Source organism: Oncorhynchus nerka, linkage group LG3 (genome assembly GCF_034236695.1).
Source record: "Oncorhynchus nerka isolate Pitt River linkage group LG3, Oner_Uvic_2.0, whole genome shotgun sequence".
In the NCBI taxonomy this organism is placed as follows: domain Eukaryota; kingdom Metazoa; phylum Chordata; class Actinopteri; order Salmoniformes; family Salmonidae; genus Oncorhynchus; species Oncorhynchus nerka.
The window spans coordinates 9,130,394-9,155,492 of record NC_088398.1 but is presented as its reverse complement, the minus strand read 5'-3'; the positions used below and the strand labels follow the sequence as shown (position 1 = coordinate 9,155,492).

Below are 25,099 nucleotides of genomic sequence, written 5' to 3'. Positions count from 1 at the left end.
GTTTGTTTGTAACTCTGTTGTTTTTGTTGCACTGCTTTGCTTTATCTTGGCCAGGTCACAGTTGTAAATGAGAACTTGTTCTCAACTGGCCTACCTGGTGAAATAAACTTAAAACTAAAATTAACTTATCCTCTTTAGCAGAGTTAACTCTGGTTCTTCCTGTCCTGTGGCGGTCCTCATGATAGCCAGTTTCATCTCTAATAGCTTACTGACCAAGACTTCGGACCAAACGTTTTCAATACCTTGTTTGCATACCCATTTCCCCCTTTATTTATTGGTAGATATGTTTAACTTTCTTTCCTACCAACCCTACCGGCTACCGATGTCATTCTTCTGTGAGCTGCTCCATGCGACAACCAGTTGAAAGCTGCTCGCTCTTGCTGCCTGTAGATGATATTCCGCTGAAACTAGGCTGTGAGTGGCGTGCATGTGGATATATTTAACATGCTTTGCGATTGTGTAGGCTACTTTGCATGATTTCTTTATTGTACTGCATAATTGTTAAGTCGTACACCTCCACTACACTACTTTGATACGTATCAGTGGGGATTAAGAAGTGAGTGTAGGCAATGCCCACTGAAAGAAAAGTGGGTATAGGGTTTATACCTGTGTATAGCCTCCACTACACTACTGGCCCTTTTGTGTTTTACAAAAAGTGCACTCCTACATGTGCTGGTATTACGGTAGCTGTCCTTTCAGCATCAAAAGCCTGTAACACAGGTCCAATAAGGTCCATTAGGTTCCTCACTGTGCAAGCCTGTCTACAATAGATATAAAGGCTGTTACAATTTCCCATGGTCTCCCCATACTAATAGTGAGCGTGCAACTTTCCAACAATTTCCCCCACTCTCCCCTACCAGGCAGTCAAGGAAATGTTGACATAGTTCTGACATCATTTTCAACGCAAGTAAAGGATAGTAATGTTACGAGTAAAGTAGGAAGTCCAGGTTTCAATAGGTGACGAGATATTGTTTCAAGAAAAAAGTGAATGTGTATATATTTGGCCTGGTGAAGCAGTTCTACACGCTGACTGAATGGAAGCTGATAATTATGTGTTTTTCCTCCACTGGTCTCACTGGCCAATTGAGACATGGATTTTGTGTGTGTGCCATTCAGAGGTTGAATGGGCGAGACAAAATAAGTGCCTTTACAATGGGATATAGTAATAGGTGCCAGGCGCACCGGTTTGTGTCAAGAACTGCAGCGCTGCTGAGGTTGTCACGCTCAACAGTATCCCCTGTGTATCGAGAATGGTCCACCACCCAAAGGACATCCAGCCACCTTGACACAACTGTAGGAAGCATTGGAGTCAACATGGGCCAGCATCCCTATGGAAGCATTTCGACATCTTGTAGAGTCCAGGCCCTGACGAGTGGAGGCTGTTCTGAGGGCAAAAGGGGTGCAACTCAATATTAGGAAGGTGTTCTTACTGTTTTGTACACTCTGTATATTGACTACCAGACAATGTTCATATATCATGACTGTTCCACTGGATGTCATAAGGTGAAAGCACCAATTTGTAAGTCGCTCTGGATAAGAGCGTCTGCTAAATGACTTAAATGTAATGTAAATGTCAGTCGGAGGTGGGACCAAGTCATTATTATTCGGGTTGCAAGTCTTAAGGTCCGGTTCTCAAGTTGAGTCCGAAGTAGAACAGGTTGGGTCAAGTCTTAAGGTCCGGTTCTCAAGTTGAGTCCGAAGTAGAACGGGTTGGGTCAAGTCTTAAGGTCCGGTTCTCAAGTTGAGTCCGAAGTAGAACGGGTTGGGTCAAGTCTTAAGGTCCGGTTCTCAAGTTGAGTCCAGTAGAACGGGTTGGGTCAAGTCTTAAGGTCCGGTTCTCAAGTTGAGTCCGAAGTAGAACGGGTTGGGTCAAGTCTTAAGGTCCGGTTCTCAAGTTGAGTCCGAAGTAGAACGGGTTGGGTCAAGTCTTAAGGTCCGGTTCTCAAGTTGAGTCCGAAGTAGAACGGGTTGGGTCAAGTCTTAAGGTCCGGTTCTCAAGTTGAGTCCGAAGTAGAACGGGTTGGGTCAAGTCCAAGTCGTGCATTTTAAGAGCTAGTCGAGTCGCACGTCAAGTGAAAAACAACAACATCTGTACATGTAATGACTTGTTCAACTACAAGTCTTTGTCTATTGAGGCTACCAGACAGCCCTTTACTTCATTATTTTGTCTCTAACATATTTTGATTATGTAATTATTAATTTTAACAACAAATTCCAAATACAAGTAAATGATTAATTTCAAGCAATTTTGACATACCAAGAGAGCAGTAGACTTATGCTAGTTGCTTGTTAATATTTGGTATATATTTGGTAAACAGTTAATATTATTAATCCCCAGACATTTTTGGAGCTGCATGTTTGCGCTGCATCCGATCCTATAGCTAGCTGTACAGCATGTGACTCGAGTCCACACCTCTGCTATCAATGTATAGAAGTGTGTATGAATCTTCCATTTGGCGTGTCTAATGATGTTATGACATGACAACTGCGTCTGAGTTCATGGCAACCCTTCCCCCGCTTTTGTTTCATGCTGGCTGAAGACCTAGCTAGCCAGCTACTAGCTAACACACGGCACAGATGAAAGCAGAAACCTCGAAGTATCTTTGCCTTAGATGAATAGGGGAAACCTCTAATTATACTGTATTTGCTGACACAGTGCAGTCAAATTTTGGCACCAGTAGACTAGCTACCTAGTTATGTAAACCACGCCCCTCTGCGAACACCCTTATGCAATTGTTGGTTACAAGGCGGTACTTATTTAAACGAGGTAAGAGAATATCACCGTACCATTGGCGTATTCAAATTTGAGATTTTGTGATGTCATATTAATATTCCCGCCTCTTGAATCCTGGTGTTTGACATTGGGGAGGGGACCAGTAACTTTATGATCAAACTTTATCAATGTAGAAGCAACAGTCAGTTTTTATACTTTAGGTATCCTACTTTGATCTGGTTTCATCCAAATATCAACATTTCCTGAAAAACGTTTTGACTGCTGTACCTTTAACACCCTTCTCCCTCTGCCTTTCAGAAGCAGAGCCTGGAGGTTCAGGCGAACACCGCTGTAGCGTCTGTGACCTCGTCCTTTCCTCCAGCTTCCAGCTCCAGGAGCACATGAACCTGCACACAGGGGCACGCCCCTACTGCTGTGCCGAGTGTGGCAAGCGCTTCTGTCAGCTGACCAACTACCGCTCCCACCTGCGGACGCACGCCCAGCTCCAGACCTCAGTCCCACCCGTACAGCTCCGCTGCCGTGTTTGCCAGAAGGGCTTTGATTCTGAGCAGGGTTTGAAGGACCACCTAGCCAAGTCCCACTTTGAGAAGGAGTTCTATGAGTGTGACGCATGCAAGCGCATCTTCACCTGCCTGACCAAGTGTGAGGAGCACCTGGAGGAGCACAAGCGCGAGCTGGCGGACCACGTGTGTCTGCAGTGCTGCCGCCGCTTCCGCCTGCGCCGCTCTCTCCGCCGCCACAAGGAGCGGGGCTGTGTCCGCAGCTATCGCTGCACCGACTGCCCCATGAACTTCAGCCGCAAGAATGCCCTCCTCAAGCACAGCTTCTCCCACCTGGGCCTGCTGCCTTACACCTGCATCCAGTGCCGTGCACATTTCCGCCTGGCCAGGCTCTACCGTAAGCACGAGTGTGAGCCGGAGCGGCTCCACTGTGTGGCATGCCTGGGCGTCTTTCAGAGCCACAACGACTTCCAGAGGCACAAGAGGGAGACGGGCTGCTGGGGCCAGCAGGGGACCAAGGGGGATGAGATCCGCTGTATGGAGTGTGGCCAGGCCTTCTCCACGGCTGACGAGCTGAAGAATCACGCCGGGGCCCACCAGAGGGTGATGACCTGCTCCGAGTGCGGCAAGGGCTTCCGCTCGGCCTTGATGCTGATGTCACACATGGGGGGCCACGCAGGGTCGAGGCCCTGTCTGTGTAAGAACTGTGGCCTGGGCTTCCCTCACCAGCAGGGTTACGAGAGCCACCTCAAGGACTGTGGACGCAAACCCCCTCCTGTGGTGAGTATGGGTTACCCCCCTAAGGACTGTTGAAATATACTGATATATGTTTGTCACTGTATATGGCTCTTTGGAAGAAAAGTATTTTCAGATTATTTTGATTTAAATTGGATTGGATAGAGAAGGGTACAAGTAGCTCTCTGTTCACTGTTGTAACTCGCTCTTTGCAGATGGCTCCAAAGAAACCCCGGAAGGACGTACCTGCTGCTCCTTCCAAACCGCTATCCCAGCTCGCTCCAAGTTATCTCCCTGTTTCTGCTCCTGTGAAGAAACTAGAGAGACAAGCGTCAGTACCACTTTCTACCCCAGTGAGAATGCCAGGCTCTGCCCCTGCCAGAGTCACTATGGGAGTCTCTGCTTCTACCCCAGTGAGAATGCCAGGCTCTTCCCCTGCCAGAGTCACTATGGGAGTCTCTGCTTCTACCCCAGTGAGAATGCCAGGCTCTGCCCCTGCCGGAGTCACAATGGGAATCCCTAACACCACTGCTGTCCGTGTGGTGAGCCCTGACCAACCCACCAAGGGTCTGTGGAAGCTCAGCCTGGACAAACAGCCTCCTCCTGGGGTGTCCTTGGTCATGTTTGTCCCTGCCAACACCCCTCTGGCCTCTGGACTCTCTGGCCCATCCTCCACCCCCCAGCTCCCAGCTCTCTCAGGCACACAGCCCCAGTGGAAGGTATTCAACCCAGCACCAAATCCAGGAGCCCCTCCTCCGGTGCTGTGCCAGTCCAGCTTCACCTCTGAGCCGGGCCTGAGCCTCATAGCAGAAGCAAACCGGCGCTACTCCTCTGATGCCCCGCTGGATCTGGCCTTAAAGACAACTTACTACGAACAGGAGCCTGCTAATTTACTACCTCTTGATCTGTCTAACAAGTCGACTTGCTCCACTCCTCCTGCTAACCTTGTAGTCAAGACTGAACCGAGAGACCCTGGGTTTGCAGAGGAGACTGAGGAAGAAGTATTCACAAGTTTAACAGGTGATAAAAAGGGGATAGTATTTCAGAGTAAGAGGGAGCCAGGGGAGGATTCTAAAATGGAGGCTATGGCTCAGAAGGGGGGAAATAGAGAAGGGAGTGGAGATGAAGACAGGCAAAATGACAGCAGAGATGATGGAACAGCTCAGTCTCAAATGAAGAAGGCACCAAAGCCGGGAGTCCCATCAACACTGTGGCTCCTGACCGTCAAACAGACAGAACCTTTGAAGAACACTGCCAAAGTGGATCTAGTGAATCAGCTGAAAATTGAGTCAGTCAGCTCTTTGCACTCCAAAATGCTTCGGGGCTTAGTCCATATAAAGCAGGAACCACCGTCTCTAGAGCCTGACAGTGGAACACAGATCTCAGACTTCTGTTCGTACAGCCCGCTGACAGCATTGAAGAGGAAGATGGAGCCAGACGTGGGGCTGGACTTGAGATGGGATGGGGGCACCCCAGGCTGTGTGCTCGACTTGAGGTTGAATGGAGGGAACCCAGCCAGTTGTGATGTGGCGGAGAAAGCAGAGGAGAGGAACATGGAAGGAGACCGTGTAGAGGAGGAGCTTGAGGGTGGCGAGAAGGATGGCGCAACAGAGGAGAGGAACATGGAAGGAGACCGTGTAGAGGAGGAGCTTGAGGGTGGCGAGAAGGATGGTGCAACAGAGGAGAGGAACATGGAAGGAGACCGTGTAGAGGAGGAGCTTGAGGGTGGCGAGAAGGATGGTGCAACAGAGGAGAGGAACATGGAAGGAGACCGTGTAGAGGAGGAGCTTGAGGGTGGCGAGAAGGATGACGCAACTGAGGAGAGGAACATGGAAGGAGACCGTGTAGAGGAGGAGCTTGAGGGTGGCGAGAAGGATGGCGCAACAGAGGAGAGGAAAGCAGATATGGATGGATCGGAGGAGAGGAAAGAGCAGAAGGATGGATCGAAGGAGAAGGATGGAACCGAGGAGAGGAAAGGGGAGGAGGATGGAACAGAGCAGACTGACGCCCCTGTTGATGAACCCACAGCCCATAACCCAGAGACACAGCTCCCCTCCTCTCTCATCCCCTCTCCTCCCTCCTCACCACCATGTAAAAGACGAAGGTCACTAAGGACAAGGGAAAAGCCTAGAGCCCTACGTGACTGTTTATTATAAGGGCAGTACTTTAGACAGAGTGAAAAATGGGATTGCTGACAACAATGTTAATTAGGCTGCCTTTTAATGGCCCGAGAAACAGAGGAAAACATAACCAAGCTTACTGTAAAACAATTCATACTAGGCTTGTTATTAAATTATAATAGCAACACATTTTGTGGATTAGTGGTGATTTTTATAAACCATGCCTCTACATGAATTTGCCCTCTGGATTTGGTTGCTTTCCTGTATTCCAATAATTTTTTCTTAGCTATTGAAGACTTACTATGTCTATGTTTAATGTACCTGCTAGTGTTTAGTGAGCTAGCTAACAATCCTTGTTGTTAGCTGCTTACTGTGTGGCAAGAGATTGAGATTAGGGTAAATAGTGGCTATTGTTTTCTATATTACAGTAATTGCGTATGTTGGCAATAGGGTCATGCACTTCTTCCAGTGTTATGCACACATTTCCAAACACTCCATATCTATTTGACTATACCAACATAATTTATTTGTTTTTTTTGTTATAGGTTGTCTAGTTAGTCTTCACTTGAATGTCATTGTAATTTTTGTCGTTTCTATTCTATATAAACTGCTGTATGGGACTTCAGTCGCCAAGGTTTCTTATTCAGGTACTGATGGGGAGTGTTTGGGAGCCAGGATTTAATGTACTGTCAACTTTCTGAGAAATGTTTCTCAACAGCTCGGTTTTTCTGTTTGATTTGAGTTCCATAATGGGTATAATATGCAAGAAAATGTATGTGCTGTCCAATTATAATGTTAAATTGACATGTATATCTTTTTCTATCACGTTGGAATGTCTTACCCCAAATTCAACTGAATGGTTGCAGTGTTTTGTAGAGTTTAAAATATTCTGTTCTGAAATTGGGATCTTAAAGGATACAAATAAAGATCAACATGTCGGAATGGTATGGAGGGGTTTTCTTGGAAAGCCTTCTTTCATTGACCAAAACAGAACTCTTACTTGAGTCCTGGAGAGGAAGCGGGAAGGCACTATGGTAAGTGTTTGTTTATCTCATTTTAAACACAATGATATAAATCTTAGTATAACAGAATCTAACATTTAACCAAAGTGTTGTAATCCATAAATCCAGTGTTTCATTTTGAAATGTTAATAAAACTGTGCACTTGGGTTTAGCTCGGTAGGTCTGTAATTATATAGGTCTACATCCTCGAGACAGTTGGATAGTGCAAATGCGTACAGCAAAGAGCGCGGTTGAAGAAAAGACTACAAATATTGTCACATGGTAAGAAGGCCCGGAAATAATTTGTCTGTCAAATCCGGCGAAGATGATAACAGTAGTAGGCTGGCGTAAATGTGGCTGGTGTAAGAACACAACAGTTTACAACAGATATCCCCTTCATTCTCGATCGGAAAACGGTTCGGTTACGTACCGCAAATGTATTTCTCTTGCTACGAGCAATGTAGGCTGATGAAACGGAACAGACGGCAAAAACTTCGTAAAACTACACATTATTCTACATGGACAAAGACAAGTTCGCTGTGAGCGTAAGTTTATAGGCCTGTCAATAAAATGCATATTTTGAAGAAGTGAGAATATGATTGTGTAGCCTATTTGTATCCATAATAAAAAAGGAACCAAAAAGCAGTCTTGGATTAAAATTTGAATTATCGTAAAAATATATATAATACAGTTTAAATATTTGTTAAACTGATGTTAAAACTATTGCTAATCTATATGTAAGTCACAAATTAAATATTATGTTGTAGTATAAGCAATCTCATTGCTATTTACAATTGACACCTATCCTCCCTCTTCATTTCCCCACCCAGCATGACCCATGCTCCTGGTTGGAGATGCACCAGTTCATTGGAGACCTGATGGTGTCTGGGGGGGCTCTGGGGCTAAAAGACGCCCCACCAGCAGGCCCAGGCTCATCCCCAGGTTCAGCCCAGCCCAGACAGGTCCAGGCCCAGGCAGAGAGCATTAGAGAGGCCAGAGACATCAGTGGACAAAGTGAGTGGAGAACATTGTGGAGTAATAGAAAAGGACAGCGAATACTAAGGAAACAGATTTTGTTTTCATAGGCAATGGCTTGTCTGGCTTTATAATAAATGTATTTTCTTGCTTTTGTCTTTCCCCCGACTTGTACACAGCTCAGCACCATACCTGCACTTGCCCTGGCTGTCCCTACTCTTCATCTTCCTCCTTCCAGACCATAAAGCCCAGCAGCACCTACAGCCCAGAGCTCAGTCAGCCCCAGAGTCAGGCCAAGGATACCAGCACCCAGAGCCCAGCCCCTACCACTCTCACTACCCAGGGTACTTCTTCACCAAGTCCCCTGCCCCAAATCCCCACCTTCCCTTGTTTCTGCTGCCGCCGGGGCTTCCAGACCTGCACCCAGCTACAGCACCACCAACAGGGGGCAGCAGACTTTCCCTTCTCCCAGACACACACCTACTACCACCACCACTGCCCCCTTACCATCTGCCTGCCCCACCACCACTCCCACCCTGGCCTGTCCCCTGGCACCTTCCCCTGCCTGTCCTGCCAGCATTCCTTCCCCTCCTGCTCCCAGCTCTTCCACGAGCATCAGGGCCACACCCCCCCCCAGAACCATGTTGGAGGGGTGACCATAGTGTCCCCTACCCTACACCCATGCATGCACTGTCCAGCCTCCTTCCCCCGACCCTCTCAGCTGCTACAGCACCAGCGCACCCAGCACGCTCACAAGGCTGGCGGCTTCCTGTGCACTGAGTGCGGGCGCGCCTTCAACTCCCACTCCAACCTCCGCATCCACCTCAACGTACACACCGGCGCCCGGCCCTACTCATGCCCTGACTGCGGCAAGAGTTTCAGCCAGTCGGGAGCGTTGAAGATCCACCGTCGCATCCACACTGGGGAGAGACCCTATACCTGCACCTACTGTGGGAGGGGCTTCCCCCACCTGGCCGGGGTCCGGGCCCACCAAAGGACCCACACAGGTGAGAAGCCCTACCGCTGCACCCAGTGTGAGAAGTGCTTCACCCAGTCGGGGGCACTGAAGATCCACACAAGGATCCACACCGGGGAACGACCGTTTGTGTGCAGCCTCTGTGGGAAGGGCTTCTCCAACCGCTCCGGCATCCGCTTCCACCAGCGCACTGTCCATGGGATGGGGTCGGATATGGGAGGGGGTGGAGGGGCCGGTGGGTCCCATAGGGGGAGACAGAGTCTAGGCAGCTCAGCTGCTGTGGGACGCCCCAGTGCCAATCCAAACAGGTTACACAACAACCCCCATACTGATGTGACCTCCAGCATTACTCCTGCCCCGACAAAAATCCTTTCCCCTGGGTCTCTCCTTGCTCCTCCAGGGTCAGGTCTGACTGTAACCTCAGACAAAGAGCTCCAGTTCCAGTCTAGCAGTGTGAAGATCCCCTCCAGGAGAGCAGAACCAGGCAGTAGCAGGGAAGGAAGGGCTCAGCTGTACACCTGTGAGGACTGTGGGCTGCTTTTTGGGGACGCTCCCTCCAGAAACCGACACCAAACTGTAGTGCACTACTCTACAGAAGGGGTAGAGGAGGAGGGCCTGGGGGACACTGGGGGGGAGGGGTGAGAGAGATGGTAGATGGAAGCTTGATGCAGTACATCGTTAGATCAAAGGCTAAGGGAGAGGTGGGTGAAAATGGAAAGGTGAGAAGAGGCAGAAAGCTTGAGACTCATCGAGGAAAAATAATATGTAAATGCATGGTGGTGAAGGGAGGTGAGAAGAAAGTTAATTCCACAGTGAACAATAAACACTCTATCAATGGGATATATGACTTATTTGATATTGAATTTCCACTTTAAAAGATGCACTAATTTTCACATTTTGGGAGTCCAATTTTCTGTTTGTCAAAAAGCCAAGTACCATGATTAGGCTACTAAAGATGATTATTTGAGAGCTTTTGATTATTTTTGTATTTATTTTACTGGTTTGGCAAAATCCACAGATAGCATCATCTCAAATGTATGACACTGTAAGACATTGTCCCATAGGGCAGCGCACAATTGGCCCAATGTCGTCCGGGTTAGGGGAGGGTTTGGCCGGGGTAGGCCGTCATTGTAAATAAGAATTTGTTCTTAACTGACTTGCCTAGTTAAATAAAAAGTAAGTGAAGAAGTGAAGATATGTTGTATTTAGCATCATTATGTAATTTATATTTTGTAATAATAGAATCTGATATTGTAGGCCCATATAAACTTGTGTATATCAGTTTATCTATTTATTTAGCTCATTGTGCCTTTGATCTCAGATTAGATCATTCATGTACATAAAAAATACATATTTCCATAAACCACACTGTACTAAACTTCATAACCACTGATATATTAAAGTCGTTTAGTGATTTTATTCAGGGTCAATATCTTCACTGTTGGAAGATGAGCTCATATACAAAGTATTTTTTTGTCAGGATCATTTCTCAGAGACACATGGTTTGTTGACCTGTTTTCTATTGCTTCAGATCTCCACCTAGTGGACATTTAGAAGCATAGCAGCAGAAACACAGGCACTGAAACCAGTCTATCTAAGCTACAGGTGTCAAACTCATTCCACGGAGGTCCGAGTGTCTGCAGGTTTTTGCTGCTCCCTTGTCCTTGATTCATGAATTGCGGTCACTAATTTGTAAGGAACTCCCCACACATGGTTATTTCAGGTTTAATTGAAAGGAAAAACCAAAAACCTGAAGACACTAGGCCCTCCATGGAATGATTTTGACACCCCTTCTCTAGATCAGTGGTTTCCAATCAGTGGTACTAGGACCCCTGGGAGTACTTGGCCTATCCACAGGGGGTACTTGAAAAGACTCATGAGATCATAGGCCTACTGGTAAAATGCACATGACGGAGGACGGCTCATAATAATGGCCGGGATGAAGTCAATGGAATGGCATCAAACGCATGAAAATAATGTGTTTGATGTATTTGACACTATTCCGCTCCAGCCATTATCATGAGCATATCCTCCCAAATGAAGGTGCCACCAACCTCCTGTGCTTCAGGGGTAGTCTGGGCAGAGCACAATTCAGGTGGGGGGTCCAGTTACTGAAAAGGGTTGGGAAACACAGGTCTACACATCTGTGTTTCCTCCCACCATGTTCAAACGTTACTGTTGCCTGTGGTCTTTCTTTTCAGACACTGGCACTATTGAAACTTCTGTTTGGCCAACTTCCCTTCTTTGCTATTCTGTAGCCTCTAGGGAAGTTCAAACGGCTGATTGAGGACCTTTTTACTGGAGATTGTGTTGGTTTTCTATTTTCTATGATTGTGTATTGATGTGAATATTTGTGTATATTGATGTATATAGTTTGTATGTATACAGGGCTCATCTGTAAAAGAGACCATGGTGTCAGCATGACTCCCTGTCAAAATATATTTTATACATCCATCTGTTTTTCCACATAGACCTGCTTTCAGTAATGATTGCCTCAGTCATTCAGGGTTTTTCAAATACACCATCTATTGGGCCTTATGTAATGATCATTTCACTCCAGCCTCTTTGACCCAAGATGTGCTTCTGAGTGTCTCAGATGTTTACTAACTGGTATAAACTGATACTAAAACCACGGTCAGCTGGGATTCCCAACAACAGGCAAGGCTTGTATAAGGTCTCCCAGATAACTGTATCAGACATATAGTATGACAAGCCACTAGTGATGACACTACAGAAATGGCAGAATTGGTTTGCCAGAAACAGAAAAATGAAAAAGGTATGAGACGGGCGTTCTTGGAGTTTGACTAATCAACATGTCTCCATGAAAAGGCTATGTTTCAAGTGTGCTAACTCTTCCTCGAAACTCTACATCAGCATTTCGCAGTACCTATTGGAAATGGATGATTTTGCTCTCGGTTTTGCAAGTGTTTATTTGGTTGCGCTGAAACGATCTCAAGTGCTGCGTAAAATCAGGCGACGCAGAACAGTCCACATGGGTAAAAAAAAACGGCATCCCCATGCTTAAAGAGCGTCCTTCCACTTGTCATATGTAATTAAGTGTACACGAACCATTTTCGGGCTCACCTGAAGTAGGGACAAGTTTGGTTAAGGACAGATAATTTACTTCTAGATGGCAAAAGCTCTCGTGTGACAAAAGCCATGAAAGACACGATCAGTGCTCTCCGGGATCTTTGGGACATCCCTACCCCATTAAAGTAGACTTTTAAAATGTTGGGTAAGTGCTATGGTTGTGGTTAGGGTAGGGACTTTCCAATGAACTCGTATAGCACTGAGCTGCGTGAAACTACATCAACATCCTGAGTGCACGGAGACAAGTGACGCACTAACAAGTGATTGGTAATTGGAGCGTATACTCCCATTGTTATCAATGTACACACGTCTTGTTTTTACTTAATATCTACAACAGTGGAGAACAGTTATTTAAAACCAAACAGAAATAAACACTTTCATAAAAACATTCGGCACGTGGAAAGAAAGAGGTGTGTGTGTATATATATATATATACACATGTGTGTAAAGCTTGTTTCCAAACTTTGAAAGAAAGACAACCCTGGAAGCCACGCCTCCCCAGTATCAATAAGTACAGTTCCAGACGTTCCTTTCCACATTCAGAGGGATTTGGATACAGACAGTGAAGCAGAGTGGGAATACTCATCAATACCCAGAATCCAATAACAAACATGAGAGGTTTTATACTCTTTGCGATTTTAGTAATTGCACATGCTCACAGCAGTATTGGTAAATATAATTTTATTTACTTTAACTGAGTGAATTTCATTTTATTCTACTCTTTACACTTACATTTTATGTAGTCTTATTTGTTTTAATTCAACTGCAAACGTGAACTCTACAACATTGTTCTTCAAATTAGTTGCTTAACAGGACAGAAGCTGTCCAATTCACGCACTTATCAAGAGAACATTCCTGTCATTCCTCTACCTCAGCTCTGGCGGACTTACTAAATACAAATGCACCTTTTAGAAATGATGAGTGTTTTACTTTTACTTTTGATACTTAAGTATATTTTAGCAATTCCATTTACTTTTGATACTGAAGTAGATTTAAAACCAAATACTTTTAGACATTTATTCAAGTAGTATTTTACTGGGTTACTTTCACTTTTACTTGAGTAATTTTCTATGAAGGTATCTTTACTTTAACTCAAGTATGACAATTGGGTACTTTTTCCACCACTGCTTGAAAATATATTGTAGGACAGCTGGGTTGGCATCACATAAGGGCTTATACTCAGATTTAACTTTCACTCATTATCTGCACATGGTGTGTTATCATGGTTGGTATATTAGTATATTATGGGAAAGAGATGATTTTGTTTTCGGGCGCGCTGAAACGATCTCAAGTGCTGCGTAAAATCAGATGACGCAGATGTGTGTGTGTGTATATATATATTATATTGTCTCTTTGTGTGGCTGTGTAATCGATTCAATTATTAATTGAGAGCGGAACTCTTATCTGAATACGAAATTGAAAGTGTAACAAATCAAATTAATCTCTGCGCCTCTATCTATCTCCAAGGGTTTTGATTTACCTTGGAGACACAGCGCTTGTGGAGAAAAGCAATTTAAGTCACTGTTTAGTTTTTTGTCACTATCGAAAACATGTTTCCAATTGCTTTTCTTCAACATTAACCATGGTGTGGATCGATAATGCCACAGTCATCCCCGTGAAATGGTGTGCTTTCAACGTGTTGTTCAGCTCCTCTGACAAGAAACGCAAGTGCGTGGTTGGTCTAAAACGCTTTGTCTAGCAGGGGACTTCCTACCAACCTTCTATTACATCTCCTAGTCAAGTAGACAAACCTGTTGTTCATATGACTGTATTTGGCCAAATGCCAGTCCGGTCTAAGTCAGACAAAGAGGAGGAAAAGGAAGAGCTTGTATAAAAATAAAACAATGTATTTGTCACTCAAACAGTAAGCTGCTGCAACAGCCCAGTCTATATGTGGCCTACTGTTAGGTGCACCAGCCCAGTCTAATGCCCTATATGTGGCCTAATGTTAGGTGCACCAGCCCAGTCTAATGCCCTATATGTGGCCTAATGTTAGGTGCACCAGCCCAGTCTAATGCCCTATATGTGGCCTAATGTTAGGTGCACCAGCCCAGTCTAATGCCCTATATGTGGCCTAATGTTAGGTGCACCAGCCCAGTCTAATGCCCTATATGTGGCCTAATGTTAGGTGCACCAGCCCAGTCTAATGCCCTATATGTGGCCTAATGTTAGGTGCACCAGCCCAGTCTAATGCCCTATATGTGGCCTAATGTTAGGTGCACCAGCCCAGTCTAATGCCCTATATGTGGCCTAATATTAGGTGCACCAGCCCAGTCTAATGCCCTATATGTGGCCTAATGTTAGGTGCACCAGCCCAGTCTAATGCCCTATATGTGGCCTAATATTAGGTGCACCAGCCCAGTCTAATGCCCTATATGTGGCCTAATGTTAGGTGCACCAGCCCATCCACTGAAGTGTATCAAAATACTTCTCAACAACAAAAAAACACTGGAATGACTCTAGCAATAGGTAGCTAAACAATAATCTTGTCTACTACCAGCCATGGGACAAGATTAGCTAAACAATAAACTAGCATCGACAACTAAATTGACGAATACGCTGATTCGGTGTGCGAGTTCATTAGAACGTGCGTTGAAGATGTCGTTCCCATAGCAACGATAAAAACATTCCCTAACCAGAAACCGTGGATTGATGGCAGCATTCGCGTGAAACTGAAAGCGCGAACCACTGCTTTTAATCAGGGCAAGGTGTCTGGCAACATGACCGAATACAAACAGTGCAGTATTCCCTCCGCAAGGCTATTAAACAAGCTAAGCGTCAGTACAGAGACAAAGTAGAATCTCAATTCAACGGCTCAGACACAAGAGGCATGTGGCAGGGTCTACAGTCAATCACGGACTACAAGAAGAAACCCAGTCCAGTCGCACGGACCAGGATGTCTTGCTCCCAGGCAGACTAAATAACTTTTTTGCCCGCTTTGAGGACAATACAGTGCCACTGACACGGCCTGCAACGAAAACATGCGGTCTCTCCTTCACTGCAGCCGAGGTGAGTAAGACATTTATATGTGTTAACCCTCGCAAGGCTGCAGGCCCAGACGGCATCCCCAGCCGCGCCCTCAGAGCATGCGCAGACCAGCTGGCCGGTGTGTTTACGGACATATTCAATCAATCCCTATACCAGTCTGCTGTTCCCACATGCTTCAAGAGGGCCACCATTGTTCCTGTTCCCAAGAAAGCTAAGGTAACTGAGCTAAACGACTACCGCCCCGTAGCACTCACTTCCGTCATCATGAAGTGCTTTGAGAGACTAGTCAAGGACCATATCACCTCCACCCTACCTGACACCCTAGACCCACTCCAATTTGCTTACCGCCCAAATAGGTCCACAGACGATGCAATCTCAACCACACTGCACACTGCCCTAACCCACCTGGACAAGAGGAATACCTAAGTGAGAATGCTGTTCATCGACTACAGCTCGGCATTCAACACCATAGTACCCTCCAAGCTCGTCATCAAGCTCGAGACCCTGGGTCTCGACCCGCCCTGTGCAACTGGGTACTGGACTTCCTGACGGGCCGCCCCCAGGTGGTGAGGGTAGGCAACAACATCTCCTCCCCGCTGATCCTCAACACGGGGCCCCACAAGGGTGCGTTCTGAGCCCTCTCCTGTACTCCCTGTTCACCCACGACTGCGTGGCCACGCACGCCTCCAACTCAATCATCAAGTTTGCGGACGACACAACAGTGGTAGGCTTGATTACCAACAACGACGAGACGGCCTACAGGGAGGAGGTGAGGGCCCTCGAGTGTGGTGTCAGGAAAATAACCTCACACTCAACATCAACAAAACAAAGGAGATGATTGTGGACTTCAGGAAACAGCAGAGGGAACACCCCCTATCCACATCGATGGAACAGTAGTGGAGAGGGTAGCAAGTTTTAAGTTCCTCGGCATACACATCACAGACAAACTGAATTGGTCCACTCACACTGACAGCGTCGTGAAGAAGAGCGCAGCAGCGCCTCTTCAACCTCAGGAGGCTGAAGAAATTTGGCTTGTCACCAAAAGCACTCACAAACTTCTACAGATGCACAATCGAGAGCATCCTGGCGGGCTGTATCACCGCCTGGTACGGCAACTGCTCCGCCCTCAACCGTAAGGCTCTCCAGAGGTAGTGAGGTCTGCACAACGCATCACCGGGGCAAACTACCTGCCCTCCAGGACACCTACACCACCCGATGTTACAGGAAGGCCATAAAGATCATCAAGGACATCAACCACCGAACCACTGCCTGTTCACCCCGCTATCATCCAGAAGGCGAGGTCAGTACAGGTGCATCAAAGCTGGGACCGAGAGACTGAAAAACAGCTTCTATCTCAAGGCCATCAGACTGTTAAACAGCCACCACTAACATTGAGTGGCTGCTGCCAACACACTGTCATTGACACTGACCCAACTCCAGCCACTTTAATAATGGGAATTGATGGGAAATGTTGTAAATATATCACTAGCCACTTTAAACAATGCTACCTTATATAATGTTACTTACCCTACATTATTCATCTCATATGCATACGTATATACTGTACTCTACATCATCGACTGCATCCTTATGTAATACATGTATCACTAGCCACTTTAACTATGCCACTTTGTTTACTTTGTCTACATTCTCATCTCATATGTATATACTGTACTCGATACCATCTACTGTATGCTGCTCTGTACCATCACTCATTCATATATCCTTATGTACATATTCTTTATCCCCTTACACTGTGTATAAGACAGTAGTTTTGGAATTGTTAGTTAGATTACTTGTTGGTTATCACTGCATTGTCGGAACTAGAAGCACAAGCATTTCGCTACACTCGCATTAACATCTGCTAACCATGTGTATGTGACAAATACAATTTGATTGGATTTAAAGTGTATGTATGATGATGGTGTTGATTTGATCCTTGTTGTCTTCCTCTGTCTTGTCTAGCGGCTCTGATTATACAGGGACCAGACAAGCCTGTTCTGGAGAACGATGAAGTCACCCTGGCATGTCTGCTTTCTGACTCGGAGCTCAACACCAGCCAAGTCCACTTTGAGAAGTTTTCCAAGGTCAGGACACAGGCTACTTCTACCTCTGACTTTACTTCTAATTGGGTTATATGATTGCCAATTCTGTTGCTGTACTATGTGAAGTAAAGCGTGTTGAGGCTCTACACTTATCGAAACATGACTTGAACTCGACTTCAGTAGTGCAGTATGTTTAATTATGTCAACAGGGCTCAGCTTGATCATTTTGTTGTATATAAAATGACCAATGTTTGCAGACCAAGAAGGTAACCATTCTCACCACTACTCATATTATTGCCAGTCCTCCATATGACTGCTGTTTGCAGATGAGGTACATCTCTATTCCTCTCTCTCCTACTCTTCATCAGTACATGAATAAGTGGTATCGACTGGAGGAGGAGTCCATGTACCGCCGATGTATCCCTGGTGTTATCTTGAGGCGTGAGGCGAGCCAACTGCTTCTGTCCATCCGCAGCATCCAAAGCTACTTCTACCAAGGACTCTACCGCTGTGTCGCAGACAACGCCACGGCACCCGACAACTCCTCCCAGCCCCTGGCTATCACCGTTGAATGTGAGTATAGGGTGGGCAATATAGTCACACATGCTTGTCTGTAACAGCTGTTTATTTTTTAAATATTTTTTTAAATGGCAAATAAGTCCGCACCGCAGGAAAGACCAAACCTCCTGGAGAGCTGCTGGGCATGCAGGCTTTTAGTACAACCCTGCTTTAATACACCTGATTTGTATCAGCTGCTCCCCAGAACCTTGATTAGCTGAATTCTGTGGGTAAGTGTAGTGCTGGAACAAACCCCTGCACAACCAGTATTAGCTCTCCAGGAGGAGCGCCTGCTATCCACTCCACCGTACAGTATATCCATTCTCCTTGTTCTCAAAAACAATGTTCCAGAAACGGAAATTCACAGGGGCATAGAAATACAAATAACCAGAAGAAGAGACGTATTGTACAAGGCACATTAGTGGTCATAGCGTGAGGCCTATTTTCCCTTGCGCTACAGGGGCGATCAAATCGACCGGCACGTCTTTTGATAGGCTTCTTTGCCCGTGGAGCAATCGATAATGGGGAATTATTTGCGTGGACAGAAGGAGAGAGCCCAAGGCACATGGAGATGGTTCCGTTGACGTAGAGCGGGAGAAAATGAACCGTCACACTCCACAGTACACCATTGTGAGGACTTAGGAAGATGAAGGCAATTACCATTATCTGATTGTTCCCTCCTCATGGGCAATTTGTAGAGGATTTGAGGCACGATACTGCAGTATACTCAGGGATATGGCTCTGTTGACTCATGTTTCTGCATGCTTGTACACCGTGCACAGCTGCACACACGCACTCAAACCTCTTCAAACCATCATGCATTCTTCTTCTTTTATTCTACGTCTCTGCTGTGTTTCTGATCCCCTGTTCAGACATACGTGAGCTGTCTGTGTACGATGTGTCCTCCTCCAGCCGGAAGTTCATCAAGGAGAACCTGCTTGTGACACTAGGCGAAGACGTAGAGGTGGAGTGCTCCACCACAGCCTCTGAGGCACCACAATACTTCTGGCAGAAATATGTGAGTTTGGGCCTGTCAGGATCTGGCCTTCTATTGCTCGATCTCTCACTCTCTGTCCCGCTCCTCTTTCACTCTCAGCACCATAAGAGGTGCTCAGTATTCATGTTATTCCCTGGTTTGGGCCCTCCTCTTTCTGGAGAGCAGCTTGCCCATTTACAGAGGATTAATAGTTTAATGAGGTCTAGACAAGTGGCAACCTGAAAGCCAATCTGTTGATAAAATCCTAATGATTTTTCAATGTTCAGTTAATCATTGTTGAATTATTCAACTTGCTGTTACCAAAGCCACAAACCAAATACCCAGGGGAATTAAGACCTCTCAATGCTAAATGTCAAACTCCGAATGGCCATGCAGGCAACAATAAGACCTTGGTGAATTGATTTGCTGCTCCCTAGTGGTAAAATAAGGTATCACTACTTCAGCACATTGTGGTCCACTATTTCAGACCTGATACAATTTCACGCCTTTAAAATCAAGTTAGTCCTCATTTTAATACATTTTTCTGAATTTGAATGTCTTTAGAAAGAATACCCCTCCACCCTCAAATATACCCCATCTACCTTTTGAACCAGTCTGTCCACACATTCATAACTATTTGCATAACTCTTTATACATTTGGATTTGGGGTAGAAAATATTCAAGGATGGGGATGGGAGGAATTATAGGGGCAGAGAAACAAACAGTATGGGCCATTTGATGGGCAGCTGCTGACTGACTGCACAGTGCCGGTCTCCAGTAATGTCCATAGGAGGCAGGCAAGAGACTGGATGCATCTGAGCCAGTGGATTTGCATGCAGAATGCTGTTTTGGCCAAACCTGGCCTTTCCTGGAAATCCTCTTAATTCAGCCCCTCATTCAAATTGAAATGGACTTTCTTGGCAGGAAAATGTGAGATCCCAGGAGCCAAATAATTTGCAAGGTGTAGTGTCTTTTTTTGGTTTGTTTCTATTCTGTTTCTCCTATTATTTCTCCCCTACTGTGTCTAACTCCCCCTCTTAATAATAGCGAGGCAGCTAGTTCTGTGTCCACAGTGCCTCCCGTTTTCTCATTATGTGTTAACAGTGTTGCCGTGCTATTCTTTGCTGATTGCCTCATCTAGGTCAGTGAATTGAGTTTATGTGGAATTTATTCAATTTGTTCGGGTAAATACACCTTGTCTGGGAGTTTATTGCTTCTCTCACATGGACACGCATACTGTAACTCCACTGAGAATCATTTTCTTGACTCGTTCGCTCGCTTTCTCTTCCATTCACACCCCTCTCTCTCTCTCATCCACCATCCTTCCCTCTATCAGGGAGAGGACTGGATTGTGCCCTCCTCCAAGCTGAGGCTGAAGAATGTGAGGATGGAGGATGGTGGAGACTACACCTGCATGGCTGAGCACCCCACCCTGTCCAGCCTGAAGAAGAGCAGCACCATCTCCATCACTGTGCTGCCAGGTAGGTAGGGGTCAGGAAGGCGGGGACTACAGGGGTTGGTGTTATGAAGAGGGACAGTAAGTGTAGGGGTTAGCAAGCAGGAATAAGAGGAGGGAGGGCGAGGAACACAGATGTTAGGGCCAAGGCACATATGGGGAGGAGGAGCTCCCGTGAAGGCGAGGGTCTTACGGCTATGTGATGGAGGAGAGCAACTGGCCACTGCGGAAGACGTGTCTTAGGACACTAAATATGTCACTGAAGAAGAGGACTCATTAAGTTACAGCTAATCCAATTTATCATACTGATAATTGTTCATTTTTATCAGCGACCTGCGAGATGGTTACGCTGCATTAATGGTCATGGGTTTTTCCACACGATCATATCGCCAATATAGAGTCAATTATAATCCTTGAGATTACAATCGTTTCAATTATCTATCCTCCAAGTCAGTTGCACCAATCAAACTGGATGCATGTCAATTATAACAGTAAAGACTGCTTCAGTATGAAGTGGAAGTGAATAATCGTAGTGAACAATCATTTGCACTTCATTTTACACTATTTTTAATCAATCAAATGTATTTAATACAGCCCTTTTACATCAGCAGTTGTCACAGTGCTTTACAGACACCCAGCCTAAAACCGCAGAGAGAAAGTTATGCAGATAAAGCAGCACAGAGGCTAGGAAGAAACCTAGAGAGGAATCAGGCTCTTCTGGCTGTACCGGGTGGAGATGCATGTGGCCATTAAGGCCAGACTGTTTTTCAAGACATTCAAACGTTCATAGATGACCAGCAGGGTCAGATTATAACCATCTTTTGCAGAAGAGTTGGCTACACTACAGAATGGACAGTATGGAGCTAGGCTAACAAAATAAACTGTCTGTGAATAATCTGGTATTAAAGCCTGTAGTGTGTCTGACTCTCCGGCCTGCAGCCACCAACGGCCGTCTCAACCAAGCCTGGTACGACTCCACCAACCTGGTGTTGATGACCTCCGTGGCGGGGGCGGTTCTCCTGGTGCTCATCCTGTCTATCACCGTCTTCCTGGTCCGCAGGGCCAAGCAGGCCAAGAGCACCAAGGGACCCATGTGAGTGCTGAGCTCTGTGGCACAGTGCCCTCCTCACCTCTCTCTCCCTCTCCCTGTGTGTGTGTGGTGCCCCTCCTTTCTTTTATCTCCTTCCCCTCTCCTCTTCCATTTATCCCAGGTTATAGCCAGGCCAATATATTATATCTATTGCCTTATATTTCACTCTGACTCTTACGATAGTACCAAGGCTAAGGTGGATTTACTGTGTGTGTTAGTGTTCTTGTAGACCGCTATGTCCCAGTGGCGGTGACCAGCTAGACCCAGTCGCTGACTTCCTCCCTGCCCACATGAAAAAATACTACAGTTTACTATAGAATACTACAGTACTTACTGTAGAATTCTGTGGTATACTGTAGAAAACTATACTACACACTGTAGTATCCCTCTATCATGTGTAGTACTTACTATAGAATGTTGCAGAATACTATAGTAAATACTACAGTAATGTCTGCAAAAACACTACACTTTTTAAAACTAAAGTAAATACTACAGTATTTAATTTGCATATACCCTGCCCATTCCCCTATCCCAATTTGTGCCATCTATAAGTAAGACATCTACATGCCAAGTATAGACCATATATTGTGTTCCATACAGGTCAGAGAAAAGAGCTGACTTTCAGACCCCAGTCCTAGGTTATGGAAAATGTGCTCTTAGAATTTCTCTAGTAGGTTTCTTCTAAGAGAAAGCCTCCACTTCTATGTCAAAGATAATAAAACAAACAGTATAGTGAACACTACAGTAATGTCTGCAAAAACACTACAGTAAATACTACATTATACTACAGTCCACAAAAACACTACATTAATTACTGTAGTATATACTACATGTTTTATTTTACTACTGTATTTATACTGTAGATAGAGTTGACTGTATATACTACACTAAGTACTACAGTAGTCACTGTAGTGTTTTGCAGACTGTAGTCCGCAAAATCACTACAATGCATACTATAGTATTTTTTTCATGTGGGTGTGTTTTCACCAGACTCTTGCAAAACATGTAAAGGATACTATGGTCATATAGTATGTACTGTTAAAATCACAATAAATACACAGTAATCAGACACATTGTGACCCACAACTTCTGTTGACCAACCTCATATCAGAGTGATTACAACATGAGTACAGTACATGTTTTCTGTAATAGGTATTCTGTCTTATATATGAAAGCTATTGAGGTTAGGTTGCTCTTTACATCTGTGTGTTTGACCTACAGTATATTCTGTAGATTACTGGTTAGCAGTCTATTTGTTCTCTTTTACTTGTCTTTCTCTCCTCTGGGGTTTTCTGGGCAGTCCATTTACACATAATGGTGCAACTCTCTATCTTTCTCTCCTCTGGGGTTCTCTGGGCAGTCCATTTACACATAATGGTGCAACTCTCTATCTTTCTCTCCTCTGTGGTTCTCTGGGCATTCTATTTACACATAATGGTGCAACTCTCTATCTTTCTCTCCTCTGGGGTTCTCTGGGCATTCTATTTACACATAATGGTGCAACTCTCTATCTTTCTCTCCTCTGTGGTTCTCTGGGCATTCTATTTACACATAATGGTGCAACTCTCTATCTTTCTCTCCTCTGGGGTTCTCTGGGCAGTCCATTTACACATAATGGTGCAACTCTCTATCTTTCTCTCCTCTGTGGTTCTCTGGGCAGTCCATTTACACATAATGGTGCAACTCTCTATCTTTCTCTCCTCTGGGGTTCTCTGGGCAGTCCATTTACACATAATGGTGCAACTCTCTATCTTTCTCTCCTCTGTGGTTCTCTGGGCAGTCCATTTACACATAATGGTGCAACTCTCTATCTTTCTCTCCTCTGTGGTTCTCTGGGCAGTCCATTTACACATAATGGTGCAACTCTCTATCTTTCTCTCCTCTGGGGTTCTCTGGGCTGTCCATTTACACATAATGGTGCAACTCTCTATCTTTCTCTCCTCTGGGGTTCTCTGGGCAGTCCATTTACATATAATGGTGCAACTCACTCTTTCTCTCCTCCTCCTCTCTCTACCTCCAGTGATGACCACTCTCAGAAGAAGCCCATCTACACAGCCAGTGTTGAGTCTCTGGCCTCTACCAGTGGAGACAAACAACCACTGGTGTGACCGCGCCGAGAGATGGAGAGGAGAAGTAGGGGAACAAATGGAGAAAGATGGTAAAGGGGGCAAGGGAGTGAGGAATAGGAAGGAGGGAAGATGTCGAGGTGGTAGGAGAGGTGCCTGGGTTATGGATGCAGAGTAAAATCGAAGCTATTATCAAAGGCTGGCTGCGTCTAAGAGGAGGGAGACAAATGATTGTTTTACTGGGGTGGTTTGCTTCCAGCGGGGTTGGCTGAAGTGTTCTTGAACAAAAGGTGTGCAATTTTCTCTTTATTGATCTCGCAACCTGCAAAATTGAGATTCACGTTCTTATCTGAGGCAAGGTGAGGGGGAGGAGTCTTAGATACTGTGGGAACCCTAAGCAGCTGCAGACATTTTTCACAAGGAGGTTACCTTGAGTTAAACTGCTCACCACCAGCACTTTTGCAGCCTTGGGCTCACAAAACGGAATGCCTCTTACGTTGTAAGTATAATGTGACTGCTGTATCACAAATGTGCCTTTTCCCCTCAATGCTTTTACGTGGTGTAGAATATTGGTGTGGATTTTTTCCCAAGGAAATGTATAACCTTGTGTAGCATACTAGTGGGGACGCACTTCAAAGTATACAGACAAGATGTACACTTGTAGATTATTTTCTATCTCTATATTCCAATGACAACTGAAGCACTTTCAAACATTACCCTCAGAGCTATCTATTTGCTGTACTTATAATAGTCATGATATAAAGTTGATTTGAGAAATTCTAATAGGAATTGCCCAGTGTCTTTTATCATTGATTAAAATGTAGGACATATCAAGAGGGGGAGGAGTATTGACAATGCTGTGAAAGCTGGATGCTGGTACAAGCTTGGACACACATACAGTAAATCCAATGGCCTCTTGACCTCAGTCAATAACAGAAGACCGACAGACAACCTTGAGGCATCTACCCATTGTTTTAAGTGAGGCTATGTATGTGGTTACACATGGTCCATTCCCCACTGCATCCTACAGCACCATTAATAACTCTCCCTCTCCCAGCCAGGCTACAACTTCATTCTTTCATTTTCTCCTCTGTTGCCTTCTAACCTTAACTTATTTCCATCACCACTTATCACTATAACGGCTCTTCTCATAACTATGTATTTAATGAAGCCTGGACTATGTGTGCCTGGTTGAAGGTAGGCTGCCGTAACAGGAAGGAGATGCTGTGGTTTAATGATGACACTCTGTTAAAAGGAACCGTCCACGCGAGGATAATGTTATTACACTGATTATTCAAGTCTCCGGCCACCGTCTGGCTTGTTTACAGGCCATTTGTGTGTCCTAGCTGCTAGGTGTAAAGGCTGAGGTCAAAACGGTGGAGCCAAAAGTCCATAAAACAGTCATGCTTCATCAAAATACAGTTTGGAAATTTGAAGCGCTCTTCATTTGAAATGCCAGTGAACAGCGTTTTATTTTGGCCTTTGAGGCATTTATGGGTGAAAAGTGTACGCATTCATGGATGTTGATGGTTCAACAGGGCCCAAGGACTACAAGACGACAGTGAGGTCAGTCGCATGAGGGCTTTCTGCCTCTATGGTTGTGTTTGGATAGCTCCGGCCCCTAGGCACTGACCTAGAATCAGATTTCCCTTCTAAGGTCACCAGGTAAAGTTGAGGGCTGCCCTTAGACACTGGCATAGGGTCTGGCTTCTGACCTCATGTCAGTAGCTAAAGGTCGTAGGATTGGAGTAGGCTTACAAAAAGATGACCAGCTACACTTTTACCTCAC

At 45.4% G+C, this 25,099-nt stretch overlaps 3 protein-coding genes across 4 annotated transcripts in view; all 3 read left to right on the top strand.

The window, feature by feature from the left end:
* wu:fe05a04 (uncharacterized) overlaps positions 1-7,031 on the top strand; it is a 15,591-nt gene extending 8,560 nt beyond the window's left edge. For both annotated transcript variants that reach the window (XM_029679225.2, XM_029679226.2), the window contains 2 exons: positions 3,032-4,014; positions 4,185-7,031. In XM_029679225.2, coding sequence (XP_029535085.2) covers positions 3,032-4,014; positions 4,185-6,125 — 2,924 coding nt within the window. In that variant the 3' untranslated portion in view covers positions 6,126-7,031. The remainder of the gene's footprint in view (positions 1-3,031; positions 4,015-4,184) is intronic.
* A 356-nt stretch (positions 7,032-7,387) lies between these two features.
* Positions 7,388-10,234, top strand: LOC115140836 (oocyte zinc finger protein XlCOF22-like). Its single transcript, XM_029679245.2, has 3 exons — positions 7,388-7,635; positions 7,921-8,104; positions 8,245-10,234. Exons 1-3 carry the CDS (start codon positions 7,609-7,611, stop codon positions 9,681-9,683), a joined length of 1,650 nt encoding a protein of 549 aa, XP_029535105.2. The 5' UTR covers positions 7,388-7,608; the 3' UTR covers positions 9,684-10,234.
* Positions 10,235-12,655: 2,421 nt separating this feature from the next.
* Positions 12,656-24,093, top strand: LOC115140851 (carcinoembryonic antigen-related cell adhesion molecule 18-like). The gene is made up of 7 exons (XM_029679280.2): positions 12,656-12,800; positions 17,085-17,206; positions 17,533-17,737; positions 18,595-18,740; positions 20,035-20,179; positions 21,094-21,247; positions 23,265-24,093. The coding sequence occupies exons 1-7, from the start codon at positions 12,743-12,745 to the stop codon at positions 23,350-23,352; spliced, it is 918 nt and encodes a 305-aa protein (XP_029535140.1). The 5' UTR covers positions 12,656-12,742; the 3' UTR covers positions 23,353-24,093.
* Positions 24,094-25,099: the final 1,006 nt, after the last annotated feature.

What these genes read in the sequence shown, in the direction of transcription:
- LOC115140836 (XM_029679245.2), top strand. Translation starts at nt 7,609, where the DNA reads ATGGACAAAGACAAGTTCGCTGTGAGC. An exon ending in AAGACAAGTTCGCTGTGAGC is followed by an intron (nt 7,636 to 7,920) that starts GTAAGTTTATAG and finishes TTCCCCACCCAG; the next exon opens with CATGACCCATGCTCCTGGTT. An exon ending in CAGAGACATCAGTGGACAAA is followed by an intron (nt 8,105 to 8,244) that starts GTGAGTGGAGAA and finishes ACTTGTACACAG; the next exon opens with CTCAGCACCATACCTGCACT.
- LOC115140851 (XM_029679280.2), top strand. Translation starts at nt 12,743, where the DNA reads ATGAGAGGTTTTATACTCTTTGCGATTTTAGTAATTGCACATGCTCAC. An exon ending in CCTGGCTATCACCGTTGAAT is followed by an intron (nt 17,738 to 18,594) that starts GTGAGTATAGGG and finishes TCCCCTGTTCAG; the next exon opens with ACATACGTGAGCTGTCTGTG. An exon ending in CTCCATCACTGTGCTGCCAG is followed by an intron (nt 20,180 to 21,093) that starts GTAGGTAGGGGT and finishes TCCGGCCTGCAG; the next exon opens with CCACCAACGGCCGTCTCAAC.